The sequence below is a fragment of the Xenopus laevis genome, chromosome 1L, assembly GCF_017654675.1.
Source record: "Xenopus laevis strain J_2021 chromosome 1L, Xenopus_laevis_v10.1, whole genome shotgun sequence".
Taxonomy (NCBI): Eukaryota; Metazoa; Chordata; class Amphibia; order Anura; family Pipidae; genus Xenopus; species Xenopus laevis.
The window spans coordinates 231246768-231270109 of NC_054371.1; the positions used below are offsets into that span (position 1 = coordinate 231246768).

Below are 23342 nucleotides of genomic sequence, written 5' to 3' on the forward strand. Positions count from 1 at the left end.
ACGTTAAGACTTGGTGGCATCTGAGTAGCGGAAGGAGCTTGTTATAGGCAGAAGTCGAGACTGGGACCTAATGTAACCACCGGTTTCAGTGAAGTTAACAAATATGGGGATGTGATGTCGTCAGTTCCTGATGATGTCTTGCATGATGTAATCATGATGTAAGCATGCTCCTGGTTCCTGATCCTGTATTGCTGATATTAACATTGGCCTGACCGTCGACTACGCTCCCTGTTCCCCATCCTTCCTACATATGTTATGGTTCCCTTCACTACCCCCCTCACTTTAAGACTTGGTGGCATCCGAGTAACAGAAAGAGGTTTTTATAGGCCAAAGTGTGAGCTGAGACCTGAGCCTTTGAGTTTGCTCTGGGTTTTTATGATACCTTACCTTACAATAACACTGTGTCCCAACTGCTCCAGCCTTGCATGCTCCTGCTTTCCAGAGGGCCTGGGAGAGAAAGCCAAGTGGGCAGAGGTGGCCATCAACTCCGTCCTGGTACCCTGCCTGTTCTCATGATATTATGGGGTGTGGGAGGCCTCTTCAGTGAATCCATGTTCTCAGAGTAAAAATTCTGCACCCTATTTTGCTTGCCCATAATTAAATAAAACGGTTTATTGGTTTACTCTGACGGTTATCATGGGGTATCGGGGTATACTGTAGCGTGTTGCTGGTGTTGTTTGGAGGGGGAAAGGGACTCTGCAGTCCTTTAAATGAGTTTCTTGCGTCTTTTAAGTCATAATTTTGGCACATTTTTTGGTATCCCAGGTTTTACTTTCCCGTATAATATATTGTACATTTCTGTTGGGAACACGGTGAGGGTGGGCATTTTATACTTACCCATCATGCAATGCGTGGACAGTAAAAAAAGAACCTTCCTTCTCAGCCTGTTTCTATGTGTGATACTAAAATCCTCTGGTTGAAATCTCTGGTCAGTTGAACTATAGAAAAGAAATGTCCTGCATCCACATATATTGTTATTTTTATATCACCTTACAATAATTCATAATCCGACTCCTATTTAAAGGGCAACTATTTCCCCCACCAAATCTGTAGGAAGCAGAACTGTTTTTGCCTGTTGGAGTGTGTCCTGCAGCAAAGTCCTGGATCAGGTCAGGGACCCATGGAAAGCACTGGGTTTCAAGAGGAAAATTCCTGGTTCCTGTATGTGGGGATTGTCAAGGTCTCTTTAAGGACCTGGGCAAAGTTGATGGGTCTCCCCCACCTGCACTAATTCCCAGCCTCTCCCCTCAGCCTTAATTTTCATCTCACAGGAGTTTATTTTGATTGGGGTCAGGGCTCAGTCAGGATCTTCCCATCTCAGCAAACCCATTCTGTACAAACCTGACTCTGTACATGGGACATTATTGTGCTGATACAGGTCCCCCCTTAAACTGTTCCACAAAGTAGGGCCCATTTTAAAACTGATGTTTATGAATAACCACATTATTGGTCCAATCTGAGCTCAGAAACCTAACTCTGTGTTGTTGTAGTGAATTATATTTCAAAACTGTTTCATCTGACATTGGACAACAAGAAAAGAAACAGAGAGAAATGCTGGTGGGAAGAAAAAAAAATACCGGCCATCCCATATATTTATCTTTTTTCCCTATTAATAACATCAATCATCATTTTTACCGGCCAGGCTAGTAAAATACCGGCCAGGTGGCAAAGAACAGCGCCACATACACTGAGTCACTTTCTCCATAGTCCAACCCTCCTCAGTAAATTCAATTGAATCCAACTCCAGTGGACAGATGTGAGTCTTACCCTGGCACATCCCTCAGTTCAAGGACACACGGAAACCAAGTGATGCCATTATATAATAATCTTATTCAACTGTAACAAGTCTTCATTCTCTCAAACAGATTGGAATTGGCTGTTCCCATTTCACAGATCCACTGAAGGGGGAAATCACAGGGATGGACACTCAAGGATGAGCCCATTTTGGCACAGGACTGGCCTTCTGTATTGGGCAAATATGTGCTACAAATAGAGAAAAGAAATTGTCATGACAATAAATCATATTGTGCTGAATTGTGCTTAGTACAAGGGAATATCTATGGATTGATGCTGCCTCTCTGTACAGGTAGGGTTGCCACCTTTTTTTTTGGAAAAAAATATTGCCCTTCCTATTTATCTTTCCATTCTATTAATAACATTGGGATCAACCATCATTTCTATCACCCCGGCTAATAAATTACTGGCCAGATGGCAACCCTATGTCCAAGTTATTACCAAACATAGAGGTCTGTTCCTGCTGAATTGTGGGCTTAACATGCATTTGGGGGTTAATGTAATGTTTAAAGACTTTATTATAGAATTTCTTTGTGGTTAAAGATACTGCTAATTCCTCTGTTATTGTTGATGGTGTGTCTGTTGGACGTGAGGTTCAGGGAACTGATTTCTACCTGCACTACGGAAATTCCAAACTTACTCTATCGTCCCGTCCGGCCAGTACCACTGCATTACTGCATAGGGGTCATGTGGATCCCGTTTTTGTGTCAAGCCAATCCAATAAACTGCATTTTGGCCCTTTATCAGGCCCTGCAAGGAAATACAGATTTACTGGGAGATTAAATGACACAGGCAGCGGCTCTTTCCAATTTTATAACAAAGTTATTCCAGTTGTCCATCTGAACATATTTGTAGTGATGAGCACAATTTTTGTCAGCCATGGATTTGTGGCCAAGTTCTGCATTTCAGCATTTGCAATTTTTTTTAAGAAACTGTGACAAAAATTTAATGCATCTTTGCATTAATGCATCTTGGAGCAAAAAAAAAATTGTCGCTCACATAAGTAATTGTTGTGCGTAAAATTATTTTTGACGCCCATTGACTTCAATGCGTTTTACAAATTTTTCACTGGTTCGCAAATTTTGTTGCGGTTTTGTGACAGACGGGACAGTTTCGCTCATCACTACATCCCTTTGAAGGATAAGTAAACCTTTAAAATAGGTGCACTTTTGCAATGTACATTCATAATTTTTTTTTTTATTCCAAGATATTAAAGGATACATGTACTGTTAATATGAATGAATTGTGTTCCAACAGCGCCACCTGCTGGTCAGTTTCCCACCAGTCTGACCAGCAAGTAGTCAAGGAAGTTGTCAGGAGAAAGAAAGAGGCTGATGTTCTTCTGCTTAGGAATAAAATTAGAAACCTTTCCCACATTTCCTAAGCAGAAGAACATAAGAGCAGCCTCTTTCTTTCTCCTGACAAAGCTGGAAAGTTCTCACTGTCTAATCCACTGGCAAGTGCCTCTTGTTTATGACAAAATGAAGTCTCTATTGCTCATTGGTGAGAGAGGAAAAGATGAGCAGTGGGTACCTGAAGCATTGTGTCCTTCTGCTTGACAGATGCCAACTGGGAATCCTTCTGCTCACAGAACTGATGACTTTCCCCTCTGGGTTTTCTCTCTATAGAGAAGAAATAGCATCGCTGGTTGAGCAGAGTCCAGCCCAACGGGCATTTACTGGTCCATTCTGCAAGGGAAATGGAATCCTTGTCACTGAAGAACAATGGAATTGAATAAATGCACTGAATCCAGGATTTGGTGCGAAATTCAAATTTTTTTTTAAATTCAGGTCAATCCTAAGGAGCCTATTTACTAACATTAGCATTTCTTTTTTTCAGGAATCATATTTTTTCTCTTTTTCTCTAAAACTCTAAAATTAGAAGATATATAAAGTGTAAAAACGGCAAAAAAAAACTTGAATACAAAAACTCTCCAAGTAAAAGCAGTCGAGGTCCCATAGACGTCAACTGGAGCTGCGCCGATCCAACTGGACCTTTTTTTTTAACCATGCAGAATTTTAGAGGTTATCTGCCTTTTCCAAAAGTAATTGCCCAAAAAACTAAATTTTTTAGAGTTTTTCATATTTTTAGAGCATCATTCAAGTTTTTTTGTTTTTGAACTTTTTATATTTGGATATTTTAATAATTTTCATTTCATTTGTGGTTTGAGAGAAAATGAGTTTAATGGTAGTTTTAAAAAGCTCTAAAACCACTAAAATTCAACCTTCAATAAATGGGCTTGCCTGTTTTCAGCATATTCTGACCACCCTCACCCATCAAAATATTTTTACTGACAGATATAATAAACTGGAGAAGCTTGTCCCCAAGTTCTGATGTGACTATTATGTGAGATTACAATTCCCCTAGTGTATTGTACTATACTATTGAGTACACTAGAGGCCAGGGCATGTAGACAGTCCCATGCTAGTGTGTGTAACCACTGGTTTCAGTGAAGCTAACAAATATGGGAATGTGATGTAATCCGTTCCTGATGATGTCTTGCATGATGTAATCATGATGTAATATGCTCCTCCCGGAGGTGTGAATGACTATAAATAACACAATATATCATGATTTATATTGTATGTTTGGACAAACCGGCTTCATAGATGGCTTGTTTGAGACACTTGACAAGTTGGCCCATGCGATGTGCTGTCTGGGTGCTGTTCTGCTCCAGTTCCTTACTGTGGAACAAGCTGATGTTCAGAGAAAGTCGTTCAGCTGAACATCTGTCCAATTCCAGTTGATCACTAGTGTTATGGGACAAAACTGAACAACAACAGGAGATCATTTTCTGAATATAGAACTCATAATGGTGCAAGATCTGAATAGCTCAGACCAGGAAATAATAAATGTAATCCTATTATTATATAATGAAAAATGCACCCCCTACTGTAATTTATATTGATTTTAGAAGTTATAGTGATGATGAACAATTTTTTTTTACTGGGCATGGATTTGCTGAAAAATTTATACTTCTCCATCTGCAGAAAAAACATTGCTGCAACCAAAAACTCTCCAAAATTTTGCTGAGATAAAAAAGTCACTATAAGAAAAAACACCCATTGATCAATGCCTATGGACAAAAAAGTTGCTGAGACAAAAAAAGTCACCACAAAAAAACAAAAAACCCATTTACTTTAATGCATTTGGGGTCAGAAAAATTTTTAGCAATTTTCCTCATTTTTGCTCAGTTTTGCTAATTTTTTGGCGAAATGGGACAGAGGTTTTTCATCACTAGTCACCAAAGAGTTATGTGACCATATAAAAGCACGAGGCCACAGGTCACATATGTCCGAGGTGACTTCCAACATCTTTATAAATTTCGGTAGGGGGTGCATTATTCATTATAATCTACAGTGTTTCTATGTGCAGCGTTTGAAGGAGTTCTTTGCCTCTGCTCTAGTTTATTCTACACAGGTAGAATGTATATAGTGAATAAACTACCCCCTCTGGTAAAATATAAGGATATTATAAGTTACGGAGGAGTTTCATGACCATATAAAAACAGAAGGCCAAAGACCAAGTGTTTTTATACAGGTCATAGAACTCTGAGGTGATTTCTAATATAGAATGATAAAGCAAATGCAAATGCACTGAACCCTAAAAGAGTTGGAGAGAGAAGGTACCACAGAGGAGGCCCCAGTTGTTGAGTTCTGCTAAAAAGGGGTCATTGTCCTTAATTTTTTGTGACATTGGATTTTAACACAATTTTGTCACAAACAATATTAAGGTGCAAAGCAGAAGGTAAAAGGGTGGGAGAAGGACAACAAATATTTCAAAAATTATATGAGGCTAGGGTGAGGGGAGAGAGAATAAAATAGAGTTGCACCAACAAATGTACATGAACAGAGTTCAAAATACAGAAAGAGTGAGAAGCAACAAGGAAAGAAAGATATAGAAGAAAGAAGGGAAGAGAAGAAGTAGAAGATGACAATGACCAAGAGAAGAGTGAAGTAGGAATATATTAGAACTTAGGATCACTGAATGCTGAAGACCCCAGCTGTACCTACAAATGTACACTGATCTGCCGCCCATATTTATATGCAATAAGGGGACAGGATTTTATTTTTTGGGAGAGAGCAGAAGCTGTAGAACATTTCAGGGATTATTGGGAGGCAATCATTATATACATCTCTAGAGTGGTTCCTGTGTATTTGCACTTGAGCTAATGAGAAGTGTTCTGATTGGCTGTACATACCTCGCATGCCAAGCCGCACAGTCACAATCAGGAGCAGCATACAAGTTGTAAGGAGCCCAGTGATCAGCCACGTGGATTTGCAACAACTTTCTGGGAACACAGAAATATAACGTGTTTATTCCAATCAACAGTGATGGGTGAATTTCTTCTGTTTTGCCAAAAAATTTGTGAATTTCCCCTGTTTCGCTTCACCAAAAAATTTTCGCCAAAGAATTTCCTAAAAAATGTGCGAAACCGCGAAAAATTTGTGGAAAAAACGTGAAAATCAAAATTGACGCCCGTGTCCAATTTTGGGCACTTGTCCGAAAAGTTGGTTGGCCAAAATTCAAAATTTTGATGCAAATTTTGTGGCAGCCAATTTTCGAGGGAGATTCGTAAATTTTTTCGTTGGCGGCGAAATGCAGAAATTTTACGCAAATTCATGATAGGTGAATTTATACGCCCGTCACTACCCACCAACATGAGAACATTTTGTATAGACATTTACTATAGGACATGTGCACTTCCAACATATCATCCACTTTATTCAGCAGTTCAGTATGAATCGCCCATTACATTAATGGGTACATTGTAATATTTCCTCATATATTCACTAAAAACCTATCGACACTGAGGGTAATTTCTAAGTTCTAAATAGCCCAGTTATTTCAGATATTCCTGAATGTAGCTCCTAAAGGTTAATATCTGGAGAAACCTTTTATACTATCCTAGATAGTCTCAGAAATTTTTATCATGAGCAACGAAATTGGTACTTTAAAGGGACAGGAATGATTTTGAGAATTTTCCTGCTGTGCTTCATGCTAATGACTCTCTTTCCCATCCCCCAGTCGCTGAACATACAGTACTTCTCAGCTCGAAACACCATCAGCATGTTCAGGTGAGAATAAAATGAAAAGAATTCAATTTACACTGGTTACACTGGCGCTGGATATTTCATGCCTTTTAAATTCCACCAAACCTTGTAATTCATTTAACCCAGCTCTTTATATTTAAGATTTTTAAACATGAAGACTCACTATATTCCACTAGTCTGTTGGAACATAAATACTAGAATATGCCTCGATTTTTAAAACACTTTCGAAATCCAAGTTTCCATCCCATTTAGGCTTTAAGGGAGATATTTCAGCTATGTTACTCATTCAACTAGTTGCTACACTGCTCAGAAACATTCAGCCTTTGTGATGCCTCGGTGGCCATTGGGTTGGTCATGATGTGAAGACGACATTAAAGTAAATAGAGTTGATTTGTGCATAACCTGCTTTAACATTGACCATTTTATTCTAACCATTTGTGCTTTCTCTTGTTTAAGATGTACTTGTTGAGTTCTAAAGACTTTTATATTATTTTCCCTATTTAAAGTATTTGATTTGGTTGAACGTTCCTGGACAGTTAATAGTAGAGAGGTAAGTTGTCACCAGGGAGCCAAAGAAAGAGCTAACTTGATCTGTGCATTTGGCTCAGACATTGCACCACGTCCCACCATAAAATTAAACATTATTGTTCTATGCTGAGCTACTCTCTTACTATCTGCATAACATGGTGATGAGTTCTAGCACCAATATTTCTTCCAGTAGTTCCCAATATTTTATTTACCATCCTTACAGTTTAACTGCATTGCTTCCCACCCTGTGTCTGTGTTTCTCTATTCCATCCTGTACAAAAACAACAATTCATTTCTCTAAATCCATGATATCCAGTTTATGGTCCCAGGATTCTGGTAACAAATTGGATTTACCTTTGGGTTGAGTTTGAGGTTCTGACAGGGCCAGGGTTGGCTTAGTAAGAAGGACCGGTTCAGCCATCGCTCGCACTTTCTAGCAGCACGAGTGACATTGAGGAGCCTCATACCTGGGTGGGACCTGACAGGCTTCCTAGTATCGTATGTCTGTGGGTAGGTGGGTGGGTGTTAGTCTAACTGACAGGGAAACTTTCTGACCTTGTTAAAAACATTCAGACTTTTACCTTAACAAATGTGCAGAACCCGGAAACTGGTCTCACTGAAAGGAAACGTTAGAAACTACGTACTATGCCAGTTCGTTTCACTTGAAAGGGAAAATATTGTTTATATGGAGGAACTAAAGGGAAAGGGAAGATTAAAATAACATTTATGTATAACACAGACAATGGGATTATTAGGATAACCTGCAGTCTTTTGTGTTTTTAATTATTCAGCTTTTTGATTTGCATTTCTGGTTTCTCTGGTCACTAACCCTACAAACAAGGACTGACCTGAATGGCACAAAGGGCCTCACAAAGCTCCTGGTATTAAGGTCTATAGTACAAGGCTGGTTCAGGGGTATTTGTAGGTGCATCTCTATTCTATTCCCTCTCTCCTCACCCCAGTCTCATACCAGCTTTAAATATTTGTTGTCCTTCTCCAACTGCCCCATTTGGAGTCAGGAAGGAATTTTTCCCCCTTGGAGGCAGATTGTGGCTTCCTATGGTAATTTTCCATTTTCCCAGAGGTCAAACAGAAGCTGAATAGGAATTATATGAGACAAAGTTTGAAAATAACAAGGTTTCTCTTATTCAACCGCAAAAAGCATATCACTCTATAAAGCTTAATTATAGCAATATAAATCTAGTCTAAGCATCAACCTCAGTTGACAAGATGCAAATAATGCCAAAAAGCAGCACAAAAGGAAGAGAACATATAATCCAAGACAGAGTGGGTTTTTATATGAATAAAATGAAAGGGATCAGTCAGTAAAGGAACAGTAAAGGAAAACCTATAGGAAATGGTGCAGGGAGCAGACAGTCATTGGACCTCAGGGAGGAGCTGAGAGAACAATAGATTCTTTTTCTAAGAACAATAGATTCTTAGTTTCTATTTCAAGACTGGAAAATACCTCATTCTCAGCTCTTCAGGACACTTTTTTTCTACCCAAGTTCCCCCCATATTAAGTATCTTTAGGAAAAGATTCACAGTTAGGTCCATAAATCTTTTGACAGAGACAGCTTTTTTCTAATTTTGGTTCTGTACATGACCACAATGAATTTTAAATGCAACAACTTAAATGCAGTTGAACTGCAGACTTCCAGCTTTAATTTAGTGGGTTGAACAAAAAGACTGCATACAAACCTTTTCTTAACACAATCACTTCATTTCAGGGGCTCAAAAGTAATTGGACCATTGACTCAAAGGCTTTTTCATGGGCAGGTGGGGCAATTCCTTCGTTATGTCAATATCAATGAAGCAGATAAAAGCCCTGGAGTTGATTTGAGGGGGGAGGACAAAGGAGCTCTCCATGCAGGTGAAACAAGTCCTCCTTAAGATGCAAAAACAGAAAAAAACCCATCTGAGAAATTGCTCCAATATTAGGAGAGGCAAAATCTACAGTTTGGTGCATCGTGAGAAAGAAAGAAATCACTGGTGAACTCAGCTACGCAAAAAGACCTGGACATCCACGGAAGACAACAGTGGTGGATGATCTCAGAATCATTTCCATGGGGAAGAGAAAGCCCTTCACAAGAGCCAAACAAGTGAAGAACAGTCTCCAGGAGGTAGAGTCTCCATATCCAAGTCTACCATAAAGAGAAGACTGTATGAAAGTAAATACAGAGGCTGCACTGCAAGGTACAAGCCACTCATAAGCAGCAACAATACAAAGGCTACAAAGGCTACATTGGACTTTGCTAAAAAAACATCTAAAAAAGCCAACACAGTTGTGGAAAAACATTCTTTGGACAAATGAAACCAAGATGAAGTTCTAGCAGAATGATGGCAAGAAAAAAGTCTGGAGAAGGCTTGGGAAGAGCTGATGATCCAAAGCAAAGCACAGTTGTGTATAAAACATTTGGGGGGCAGTGTGATGGCTTGGGGTGCATGGCTGTCAGTGGCACTGGGACACTAGTGTTTATCCATCATGTGACACAGGACAGAAGCACAAGAATGAATTGTGAGCTCTTCAGAGACACTGTCTGCTCAAATCCAGCTAAATGTACTCACATTGATTGGGAGGCGTCTCATAATGAGCCAAAACATAGAGCCAAAGCAACCCAGGAGTTTATTAACAAAAGAGGTCAATTGCACCTTTTGGAGTGTGGCGGGGACGCCCATTGCATCATGCTTCTGGCAGAGCAGTTGTGGAAGTGCACACCGCCGGCAAACTTCCGGGTTTGACTCCGGTTCACGTCTGACATCATTGTGTTTGGTGCGAAATTTAAATATTTAAAGTGGTATCAGGCAAATGTTCACTGCCCAACATAAAGGTCTATTCTTAGTTCCTGGGTGCATTTTTGAGTATTGCTCTCTGTTACTAATCCTGCCTGTCCCTGGTTTCCATCCTGCCTGTCCTGATTTTGCCCGTCTTTGTCTACTCTTCTGAATTCTCCCTGCTACTGCGATGTTGGTGTGTTTGACTCGGCCTGTGACCCGACTGTTCCTACGCCTCCTGTATCATTTCCATTTGACTGTTGTTACCGACCCGCCCTGGCTTTTGACTATGTTCCTTGTTTCCCATTCTACTACAACACACCCTTGGTTCTCCCACAATAAGACCTGGTAGCATCTGAGTAGTGGAGGGCTCCACCTGAAGCCAAAGGCGGCTGCTAAAGGCAGAAGAGTGGGCTGAGACTGGAACATTGGAAGTAGTTCTGGGTTTGGGACACGCCGCGTTACAGGTCCTTTTTTTTAACCATTCAGAGTTAAAAGTTTTCCAGGGTTTCAGGGTTTTCTTGCTAGTTATTATCTGAAAAATTCAAATTTTTAGAGGTTCTAGCGATTTTCATATTGTATTTAGATCATCCGGCACTTTTTTGTACTTTTTATATTTGGATCTTTTAATAACTTACATGGCATTCATGATTTTATAAAAGTAAACTTAATTGTGGTTTCAACCTTCAATTAAATGCAACCTAATAAATAGGCCTCCATATATAATGTTTAAATGTCCACTAGTAAACACTCATCTAAATATATATTGCCTACTATATGTTAAATGTCAATTTTTTTAGAGGCTAGCCTTAGATATTGATAACGTTTTACTAAATGTAGTTTTTCTTATTGTGTTTTTATATAGATAGATAGATATAGATATATAGATATATAAAATTCCACTTAAATATTTCAATTTTAAGTGGATACAGTAGAATATGAACACATGTTGATTGTTTAATATACTGTTCTTTCCTTGTACCATATCACTGTGATGTATGATTACAAATCAATGGGGCACTGAAGCATGGCTTCTTGTCTACTATAAAGAATACTGTTAAGAATACATTTTTATAACTTTTCCAAAGATTTATTTTTTTAATAAATTCTTGTGCAAAAATAAAAACAAATATTTCAATATTATGAACTCTGTGGACATTTTTAAAAACTATTATTGTAATAATAAATACTCATTGGAACAAGAATACTGCAGAAGCCAATTGTTAATACTATAATTACATTTTATTGAGGAAACAACTATTTGTTTTTTATGAATAGTAATGAATTATATTCAGGTAGTGGTGGGGACCAGTGACAGTGATGCATTGGGGGGAGGGGGCAGAAGAGATAAAGGACTTGCCCATGGAGGAGTGAATTGCTGAGCTGGGGGTGGAGGGTGGCCAAGTCCATGAATGGTGCCTTAGAAAACCTTATATGTTGGTACAACTTTGGATTCCAACCAACTAGAGAGCAAACTCTTATTCTGCCCCAAAAACCGACATTGAAACTACTATAATCTTGTTCACCCACCTGCCCGGGTGCCCCATACCAGCCTGTCATTGCTTTTGCCTGTGCTCCCCTATAATGGGTGCCTACTGCAGTGAGGGGCAAGTTACTGACTCTGTCCATATGAATGACACTTGCACTCCTCTGACAGTGGGATGACTGTTGCCCCTGTGTTGCACCTGTTGTTGAGTGCAGATTTATAGAAGGCACAGTTATGTGAGATTTTGGAAAACACACTGCATTGTGGGAAACCCTTATAAAATATCTACACTAGACCATAGGGCCCTCTGGCTGTTCAGTGTCTGTGACCTCAAAGTATAGAATGTGGGTGTCATAGATCTGTAATTGCCAATGTTTCTACTTCTTCAGGATCAATTAGGAGTTATACAGGTTTCATATAGACAACAAGACTGAACTTGATGGAAGTGATCTTTCAGCCTAAATTGTTATATAACTATGTTGCCCGTATTGTGCTTTATGGTATGAAATCTTCCCCTCATTATTAAATAAGTGTCCTTTTTGTTTCATCGTGAGACACGTTTGTGTGTAAATTCTCTTTATTGTTGCATCTCTGCATCGCACCCATTCATTCTGTCAATCAGATCAGATTTATTATTTGCCCTTTCACAGATCCACTGAAGCTGCACATCACAGGCAGAGACTCCCAATCTTGTACCCATTGTAGCACAGGATCCGGGCTGGGTGCTGCTCATAGACTTCCTGAGAATCAATAAAATATCATCATGAGGTTTCACTTGTACAGAACATAGAAGAGAAAATACAAAAATGTACAGGCAGTAATGGGAGATGGGTCAGCAACTAGTGTCCCAGTGTTCAACCCTATCCAAACCCACTCCCAACTGGACCAAACCCCACCCTTTGTGGCTTCATCAGACAATTCCTGATATTAAACCCACCAATCACTGATGTCACCAGTGGGCACCTTCCACCATAGTCTGTCTGGAATTGCAGCACATTGGGAACCATCTGGGTCTTTCTACTTTCTGTGCCCTCAGAGCTCAGAGACACTGCCCAGCTGGCCAAACCCCACTTTTAAATGTATGGGGGGGGCCTGGGCAATGTGTTGGGGGAGAAGACGGACAGTCAATCACATTGCACAAATAGTAACACCCTATTGCAGTGTTACATGTATAGGTTGTTGAAGATCCCCCCTACAGACAGATATTTGGCCCAGCATGAATGATATCTATGAGGTACGTTGGATCCCAGACTAAAGGTGGCCACATACACATACACTAAAAGATCCCATAAGATTGAAGTAAGTCCAAGTCAAACCTGTCTGATTTTTACTCAGATATCAGTCGGGTGGGCCTGTCGGAGGTCCTCATACAGGGGCTGATAAACTGCTGCAAGGACCCTTATTGGAAGATTATATCTGTCCATGTATGGGCACCTTAAAATTACAGGAAAATTTAGTATTTTTGTATTGTCATCATCACCCTGTTTCCAGTTTAAGGAAAGAATCCACCCCAGTACTTACACCCAATAAAAGGTGAAAAGCACAGGCACGAATTTGTGGCAATGCCACAAAGGGCTGCAGGATCATAGGGGCGGAATGCCGTCCGACCGCAATCTAAGGAGCACTTGGAAAACCCCAGAATTCCTGTGCTTGTACACGAGGCTGCCAGGCACTAGGACCCAACAGCCTAGGGGCTCTGAAGCCCAAAATCCGGGCCTGAGAAAGCAACTCACTCTTTTGTGCCATCGGGCCAGTACCAGGCTGGGCTTGCATTACTTCCTTCTGTTTTCTGAGTCAGTCCAATCCAATATTCTGAATTACGGCTTTTTATTGACCACTGAAATGAGAACATTTTCCATTTTAATTATCTGCATTTCTACTGACCCAAACACATGGCGACTGAATGAGTCCCATTAGATACAAAATGCATTGATCCACTGCACCCAGTAGTTATTTGATTTGTGTTGTCCTGTGTATAAATCTGTAAACACACACACACCACCTTAAAACTGCATATTATATAATGGTATATTAACCAAGTATGATACTAACAGGACACATAGAAAATGAGAGGAGAGGTCCAAAAACGGTCCCATTTTCAGAGTTAACCCACATCTCTCTGTATGTGGTGCCACCAATGGGGAAGGAAAGGAACACCCTGGGACCCCCCAGCCATTCAAGACCTGGAGCACCAGGGGGCACAAGGTACAAGGCAGTTCTTACTACTTGTGTCAGCCATTAATTAACCTCTGCAGTTCTGTGATGATGGCACTGGGTTTTGATCTGGCACATGGCACAGAGCCAGACCTGTTATTATGTCCCTTTTTGCACAAAACCATAAAACGAAAGTGAACTTCCCCTTAAACAGGAAATACAATTGTGTTGCTTGCATGCCATGCATCGGTTCTGATCTGTCTACAGAGACCTTGACCCCCCCAACACACACGGGAACGTCCCCTTTATCCATGTGATTACCTGTAAATTTGTATCACTCGATTTCACAATCGCCAGTTGCGCTTTGTTCCTTTTACAAAATCTGTCACTTTCCAATTGCGTTTTCCTCTCATCAGAAAAGAAATAACATTTTCTATAAATGAAAGTCCATTCTGGGGGGCATTTGTCTGTAAATGTTATGGAGAAAATAGGAAAAGTGGAATACAACTGAATGACTGAATTATCGGACTTAAAAAGGGCCTAAAATATGAAATCCTAACTGGTTGCTGGGGTGTCATGGTGCAAAACAAAAAAGTCAATTAGGTTGAATTTTTAGCACTTTAATAATTATCATAAAATCCCTGAAAGTACCATTCTATGCATTAAACTAAATATTCATGTTATGGTGCATTAAGGGCACATCCTGATTCACAAAATCTCAAAGTCTCCCTGGTCTTTAACAGTAACAGGGCTTGTGGCTGCCAGTATGGCTACCTCCCAACATCTCAACTAGAAAGAAGAATATAGTTAACCGCCATGCTCATCTATTAACCACACACCCCCCAAATTCCATGAACATAAAAAAACCCCAGAAATGCCAATAACTTCACTGCAGAAATGTCCAATGAGCCATTAATAGGGGCAGTGCCGGGGTGGAATGTGGTTGAGGATAAGGGAATGATAGACATGACCAACCTACATCTGCCCGACATCTCTGCGGCTGCCAGAGAGAAATTATTTCTGTCCAGGACTTTAGTATGTTAATTAGTGTAACTGAATGAATATATAGTGAATAAAGTAGCCCCTCTTGTAAAATATAAGGATATTATAAGTTACCGAGGAGTTTCATGACCATATAAAAGTACGAGGCCGAGTGTTTTTATACAGGTCATGGAACTCCGAGGTAACTTCTAATATCCTCATATTTTGCAACTGGGGGTACTTTATTTATTATAATACACAAATTTCAGTGAGTCATGTGACAGAAATGACATCAGAACTCACCGTTTATAACTGATGACATCAGAACTCACCGTTTATAAGGATATAATTTACAGGATATTCATGGCTTTTGTGTATTATATAGATATACCAGGCCCAGAATTGTGGGTTCAGGCAATGCCAGAGGGGCTGCTGTAAGATGCCATAAACTATTTATTGGGCTGTTTGAGCCTCTGTGTATTTGGATTGCCAGGACCTATTTTGGCTCCCAGTCCAGATCTGGTATATACTGTAGCCTTTATACTCCCACAATCCCCTGCACACATCTCACTCCCCATATGGACCTGGGCTGTGCCCCTGTTAATGCCGCTTTTGAAACCTGATCTGAAGATACTGGGGGGGGGGTCCGGGTGGAGATGTCCCAGACCTTCAGCAAAGGGGAGAAAATGATCACAGCAGAAATTGCAGACAGGCACTTATCTCAAGAAATGTAAAAAGGCCAATGGCATTTCATTTAGTGTAAAAGAAATCAAAATTATGGTTTCATGTCTCAAACAATCATATTTAATAGCCTTACGCATTTCGTGCCACCTACAGGCACTTGATCATAGACATATCTGAGATTTCTTCTACACTGCAAGAACTGCCATTGGTCTCTCTATATTTGCTGGGATGCCTACAATTTCTGCTGCCCTTCAGATTGTGTTGGAAAACCCAGATAGACTGGCGGCACCACTGTGATTATTCAGCCCAGTAGCCCTTATTCCTGAAGCGGAAGCAACCCAGTGCCTCATGCTGTAGCGCGATGCAGAGGAGTTGATGGAACAACTGGTCAAACTGCTGAACATTTTACAATTCAAAAAAAAAATTCTCTGCTGTTATAAAAGTCTATTTATTGTATCATATTGAAATGCATAACCACACATGGAGCCTGACACGTTTCATACTTACCCAGCACTTAATCAATTCATGCTGAAAAAACTGCTGAACATTAACTTGATTTTATCCTTAAAGGGACACTCTCATACCAACATGTTCATCTCTTAAAATATTTCTTTCTTTTTTTGTGCTGCTGGGTAGTTTTCTGTTATAAAACATTTCCTGATTTCAGGACACATCTATTAAATGTCTGGGAAATGTTGTTTCCTTTGTCTCTCTAAGCTTTCTTATTATCTCAATGTGAAACAATCTATGACTGATATATAGACTGTATACACTATAACAAAATGCTCAGTACAGACCTGCATCTCTAATCTGTTGTCTCAGACAGGTGAGAATGAGGCTGGAGAGTTGCAGCCTGTGGGTCAGGTTCTGCTCCGAGTCCTGGCTCTGTGACAAGCTCAGGTTTAGGGAATGTCTCTCAGTAGAACACAGGTCCAGATCCTGTCGGAGACCTTCAGTATTATACACTGTAATGACATGGGAAATACAGAGGGAATGTGACGTCCCATAGGAGCAGAAGAAAAGGGTCACTGAGTATGAGCAGCAGAACTGACAGTCACTTACCCTTTACTGCAATGAGAAACACCATGAGAAGCCCCTGCAGCACTCCCCCAGAAAAGGAATGTAATTGTATTCCTTCTCTTAGTCTAATTATAGCCCTAGAATTTAATTCATAATTATATCCCAACCCAACCAGTCCCTGATACTCACTCATTACTCCCAATGATACGGAGCTGATCAGGAGAATGAGACTCGTCACTGAGAGACCAATGATCAGACACTTGTATTTCCAAGGACACCAACCTGGGGAGAAACCACAAATAATTAAAGGGTAAGTAAAATTATAGTCGGCTGATATTCAGGGAGACAGAAGGCACCTGATTTCTTACTGCAGACTCTGCGCTTGCTCTTGCCCCGAACAAAATCTGTTTTGTGTAGGGTTTCCAACTTTTTTCCTTTGGGAAACTATGCAGGGAGGGGTCAGTGATGTTGGTGGGCGGGTCCCATTGGGGGTGGGTCAGATGACATCAAGGAAGGGGCAGTGATGTTGAGGGGTGGACCGGATGATGTCAGCAGTGGGTGGGTGAAGTAGGAGGCAGACGGATGATGTGGGGGCAGGACTTATGATGTGGTGATCAGCAATTGGCAGATCACCATCTATTTCACTTCAATGTCCTGTCCGGTTTTCCTAATTTTCACCTGGGCTGCCCTTCCAAAAACTAGGCTGTCCGACTGTGGCAACCCTAGTTCTGTGCACAAAACCATTTCATTAAATTCCAAACCATTCTGTAAATCTTAACAAGCAACCTGTCTCACAAATGTATAACATATGTATTATGTGTAAAGTTACTTACAGAATGAATTATGTAAAAACAACTTGGACATCATACAGTATATAAGGGTGTAAGTAACTAGCGCACGACAAGCTAGATTTAAATGACAACATAGATGCTTATGACCGAAAGCAAGTTTCTATAACACAGGATTCATTCTTTCCACAAAATGAAAACTCAATTTCCCAAAGCAGATAAAATATCCATTCTGTGAAGCAATACTGTCAGTCACATTACTAAACCAATCAGAACAAAGCTCATTGCCCTATAATAAACAAGATGACAAGTTACCAGCTCTGCGCCACATATGGCTGCATCTTCCCTAATGCAGAGGATACTATCTGGCCTGATATAGAGGGCGCCCTCTAATGGCCCCTATGCTGCACAGCAATAAACATGAACAAACATTCCCTACAAGGGCTGCTGTTATACACTACAGCTTCTTAATTGGAAGTTCTGACAAATACCAAACTTTAGTTATAAATTGTCATTCCGGGCACCAATTCTATGGCTGTGAAGTTAACACCGGAGAATTGTATGTCAGATAAATCTGAAGTTGATAAAGTCACATATGAAAAGAGAACACCTCCCCCCCCATGAAAATCTGTAGATAAGAAGCTCAATGATGTTCTGGAATGAAATAACATTATAGGTCTTGCTTATTTAAAGGGAACATTCAAAAATAGTTTGTGGAATTTCTAAATTCTTAGTCTGATAGTCTATATCAGTGATCCCCAACCAGTAGCTCGCGAGCAACATGTTGTTCCCCAACCCCTTGGATGTTGCTCCCAGTGGCCTCAAAGCAGGAGATTATTTTTTAATTCCAGGCTTGGGGGCAAGTTTTGGTTGTATAAAAACCAGGTGCACTGCCAAACAGAGCCTCAATGTAGGTTGACAATCCTCATAGGGGCTACTAAATGCCCAATAACAGCACTTCATTGGCATCCCAAGAACATTTTCCTTGCTAGTGTTGCTCTCCAACTTTTTTACTTCTGAATGTTGCTCACGGGTTCAAAAGGTTGGGGATCCCTGGTCTATATCATTCAGTTTATGTCTCCTAACTCTAAGTTTGGAATTCAGACGGGTCTCTGGCAGGAGCCTCCAGGCATTTGTATGAAAAAGGATGAACAGAAGGAATAACAACAGAACAATTTGTCTTCTCTTAAACACCCCAACATCACACTCACATCACACCCCAACAACCCACAAAAACACTTTTTAAATGGCCACAACAACTGGGGCTCCCAGGCAATGCAGAGAGACCTGAAGGAGAAAAGCATAAAATCTCCAAGGTTCACCCCCAACTGTTATTAAACTGTCTGGATCCTCTCTCCCTATAATCTCAATTATATATATAATGTGTATAATGTAGAGACTGGACTGTACCTGAAGGGCCACTGATTGCCGTAACACTGGGTGTTGTTGTAGTTGTTGCCCCCGACAGATTCAGTTTGGCGTAAATAATTTGCTCGTCCATCACTTGTACAGACCCCCAGGCAGTCACTAATAAGTATATCAGCTCAATTCCACTGACTGTAATGCTGTGAATCAGGGAGGGGCATCAGGTCACACCTCGTGGGCGGACGAAGAGCGAGAAAATATTCTCTGAAAAGTTTCCGACTTCCGAGATAGTTTGTAAACACTTGATATATATATATATATACACATGTAAATATTATAGTAAAGATACACCATAGTGAGTGTAAAAAATGACACAGACCCATCAAGTTTAACTCTCTCCGTAAATAACTTAATGATGATGTGTCATCTACTAAATGAAACATAAATGAGGTCACATTGCAGAAAAAACATCATCCAGGTCCCAAGCATTCTGGATAATAGATACTTGTATTTGTACTTCTATTTATACCTGTTATACATACTGCCTTGATGACTATGAAGATTTTGATTCATCCAGGTCATGGTATATCTAGTATATTAAATCAAACCACAATGGCCCATTGTAACTCTTCAAAGAGGCGACATCTGAAGAAATTCACAGAGGTGGAGATTCTGTGTATCCTATCACAGTAACTACACAGAATCTACACCTCTGTGAATTTCTTCAGATGTCACCTCTTTGAAGAGTTACAATGGGCCATTGTGGTTGGATTAGTGGAAGAGTTTATATGCCCAGAACTTCCCACACCAGTCAGTTGTACTGAAGAAACTGCTCGGATGAGTAGTGAAACGTCTTCAATAAATACTCAGCACATCCAGTTGTTTTCAGATTTACCTATACTAGATATACTGCCTTGATGGAGCTCTGGATTCAATATCCAGAGTGTGAAGTAAGGCCTGACTGGAATGTACATTGTATACAGGAAATAAGTACCCCTATTGTTATATATAAATATATCAGAGATATTCATTGACCATATAAAGGCGCAAGGCTGCAGGCTGAGTTATACAGGGAACTCTTGAGTATCACTCATGTATTATAAGGGATAATGTACCCCCTACTGTAAATGATAAGGATATTAGAAGTCACTGAGGGGTTGTTCTGTGACCATATAAAAACACAAGGCTGCAGGCTGAGTTATACAGGGAACTCTGAGTATCACTCATGTATTATAAGGGATAATGTACCCCCTACTGTAAATTATAAGGATATTAGAAGTCACTGAGGGGTTGTTCTGTGACCATATAAAGGCACAAGGCTGCAGGCTGAGTTATACAGGGAACTCTGAGTATCACTCATGTATTATAAGGGATAATGTACCCCCTACTGTAAATGATAAGGATATTAGAAGTCACTGAGGGGTTGTTCTGTGACCATATAAAGGCACAAGGCTGCAGGCTGCGTTATACAAGGAACTCTGAGTATCACTCATGTATTATAAGGGATAATGTACCCCCTACTGTAAATGATAAGGATATTAGAAGTCACGGAGGGGTTGTTCTGTGACCATATAAAGACACAAGGCTGCAGGCTGAGTTATACAGGGAACTCTGAGTATCACTCATGTATTATAAGGGATAATGTACCCCCTACTGTAAATTATAAGGATATTAGAAGTCACTGAGGGGTTGTTCTGTGACCATATAAAGGCACAAGGCTGCAGGCTGCGTTATACAAGGAACTCTGAGTATCACTCATGTATTATAAGGGATAATGTACCCCCTACTGTAAATGATAAGGATATTAGAAGTCACTGAGGGGTTGTTCTGTGACCATATAAAGGCACAAGGCTGCAGGCTGAGTTATACAGGGAACTCTGAGTATCACTCATGTATTATAAGGGATAATGTACCCCCTACTGTAAATGATAAGGATATTAGAAGTTACTGAGGGGTTGTTCTGTGACCATATAAAGGCACAAGGCTGCAGGCTGAGTTATACAGGGAACTCTGAGTATCACTCATGTATTATAAGGGATAATGTACCCCCTACTGTAAATGATAAGGATATTAGAAGTCACTGAGGGGTTGTTCTGTGACCATATAAAGGCACAAGGCTGCAGGCTGAGTTATACAGGGAACTCTGAGTATCACTCATGTATTATAAGGGATAATGTACCCCCTACTGTAAATGATAAGGATATTAGAAGTCACTGTGGGGTTGTTCTGTGACCATATAAAGGCACAAGGCTGCAGGCTGAGTTATACAGGGAACTCTGAGTATCACTCATGTATTATAAGGTATAATGTACCCCCTACTGTAAATGATAAGGATATTAGAAGTCACTGAGGGGTTGTTCTGTGACCATATAAAGGCACAAGGCTGCAGGCTGAGTTATACAGGGAACTCTGAGTATCACTCATGTATTATAAGGGATAATGTACCCCCTACTGTAAATGATAAGGATATTAGAAGTCACTGAGGGGTTGTTCTGTGACCATATAAAGACACAAGGCTGCAGGCTGAGTTATACAGGGAACTCTGAGTATCACTCATGTATTATAAGGATAATGTACCCCCTACTGTAAATGATAAGGATATTAGAAGTCACTGAGGGGTTGTTCTGTGACCATATAAAGGCACAAGGCTACAGGCTGAGTTATACAGGGAACTCTGAGTATCACTCATGTATTATAAGGGATAATGTACCCCCTACTGTAAATGATAAGGATATTAGAAGTCACTGAGGGGTTGTTCTGTGACCATATAAAGGCACAAGGCTGCAGGCTGAGTTATACAGGTAACTCTGAGTATTTAGTCGGCTGATATTCAGGGAGACAGAAGGCACCTTATTTCTTACTGCAGACTCTGCGCTTGCTCTTGCCCAGAACAAAATCTGTTTTGTGTAGGGTTGCCACCTTTTTTTCCTTTGGGAAACTTTGCAGGGAGGGGTCAGTGATGTTGGTGGGCGGGTCCCATTGGGGGTGGGTCAGATGACATCAAGGAAGGGGCAGTGATGTTGAGGGGTGGACGTGACTTTTTGGCACAAAAGAAGAATTTTTTTCACTTTTTCCTTTCCTGGCCCTAAATTGCAAATGCAAATTCGAATTTGGTACGGTATTCGGCCAAATCTTTCACCACTGGGGGCCTTAGTTATCGAAGTCTAAATTTTTCTGAATATTTTCATCAAAAAAGTCCAAAATTGGATCTTATTCATTATTTAAAAATCACAATTTAATTGGACGAACACGACAAAATCCAGCAGGAATCCAAATCATAAATTTTTTTCTACATGTTTTTCTCAAATCGCTCGATTTTTTCAGACTTTTTCCCAAAAAGCCATCGCATTTCTGGGCTAATTCCAGTAAAAACAACAGAAACTTCCAAATAGTATAGAGATCTCTCCCATTGACTTATATACAGCCGCGACAGGTTTGAGATGCCAGATTTTTAGATCTGGACTTTTTCCATCATCGGGGTATAATAAATCTCAAAAATCTTATTTTATGGTTAAAAAAACTCATTTCTTTTGGGTTTTGGCATTCGGACTTTAATACATAACCCCCCGAGTGAGACAAAAAGAGAGAGAAGGTGATATATTGGCAGCCGCAAGGTGGACAATAGCCTTGAACAGGCTATTGTCCACCTTGCTGCTGCCAATATTATTATTATTATTATTATTATTAATAACATGTATTTATATAGCGCAAACATATTGCGTAGCACTGTAAAGTAAATGTGATTATACAACTAAATCACATGAATTATATACATAGAACATATGGAGTTACATACATCACAGTCAATACTGGTACAGAAGGTGAAGAAGGCCCCATGCAAAAGAGCTTACACTCTAAATGGAAGGGAGTAATACACAAGGTGTGGGAGTGGGCAAGATCGAATTAAGTGGGTGAGAAATGTGGTACTGTATGTGGTGTTGGGTTTGGTAGTTAAGCAGAGTGAGGGGAGGCTTCTCGAAAGAAGTGCGTTTTCAGAGATTTCTTGAAAGCAGAAAGGTTGGGAGAAAGTCGGACAGACCGTGGGAGAGAGTTCCAGAGGAGGGGTGCAGCCCTTGTAAAGTCTTGAATGCGAGTATGTGAGGAGGTAATGAGAGAAGAGTTGAGGAGCAGGTCAGTAGAGGAGAGTAGTAAGCGATTGTACAGTAGGCATTGTGACTTCTCATTACAATATTTTTTTTTAGTTCCTCAACACTAAAACTCTGCAGATCATCTTTCCTAGCCATGTACACAAATAACTAATAATTAATAAATAACAAAGTGTTCACACTTCAATTGAAATTATTTTGACCTGTTTCTTAACACATGAAGAGCCCCCCTTTTTCTCCAGCTTAGATTGAGATCGTGGCATGGCTCGACCTTTCTTCGCTGTGAATCACATACAACAAGCCGGTAGCTATAGAAGTACCTTGCGCTTGGTGACCTCTAGTTGCCACAGCTGCAACTGCATGTAGGTAACTGCGATAAACGAGACGGGACAACTTAAGATATCTCACTTGCTGCCAATTATCTAACGTTACAGAACGTTAAATGTACCATAAAAAGTGACTCCATCTGTACTTACCTCGTCTTTCCTTATTAACTACATGTGTTGTCAGTCAAGCAATCAAGGCCCTTTATAAGCCTGTGCCATCAAACTTACTGTTGCTTGATAATCTGAGCTCCTGAGCCCGGTCTAGTCTCTGACCTGCATTA

General features: G+C 40.3%; 1 protein-coding gene across 1 annotated transcript; it reads right to left on the reverse strand.

The window, feature by feature from the left end:
• Positions 1 to 1832: 1832 nt before the first annotated feature.
• LOC108695942 (killer cell lectin-like receptor subfamily G member 1) lies at positions 1833 to 4793 on the reverse strand. Its single transcript, XM_041585153.1, has 5 exons — positions 4742 to 4793; positions 4393 to 4563; positions 3328 to 3482; positions 2435 to 2544; positions 1833 to 1983 (listed from the first exon to the last, which is right to left on the reverse strand). The coding sequence occupies exons 1-5, from the start codon at positions 4791 to 4793 to the stop codon at positions 1833 to 1835; spliced, it is 639 nt and encodes a 212-aa protein (XP_041441087.1).
• Between the last annotated feature and the right edge of the window lie 18549 nt (positions 4794 to 23342).

Coding starts and splice junctions, on each gene's coding strand:
- LOC108695942 (XM_041585153.1), bottom strand. CDS start 4,793: ATGTTTTTTCTGCAGATGGAGAAGTATAAATTTTTCAGCAAATCCATG. Junction 4,564..4,741: donor TTTCAGCAAATCCATGCCCA/GTAAAAAAAAAT, acceptor GTTGTTGTTCAG/TTTTGTCCCATAACACTAGT. Junction 2,545..3,327: donor AGAAGGACACAATGCTTCAG/GTACCCACTGCT, acceptor ATTTCCTTGCAG/GGCCTGATAAAGGGCCAAAA.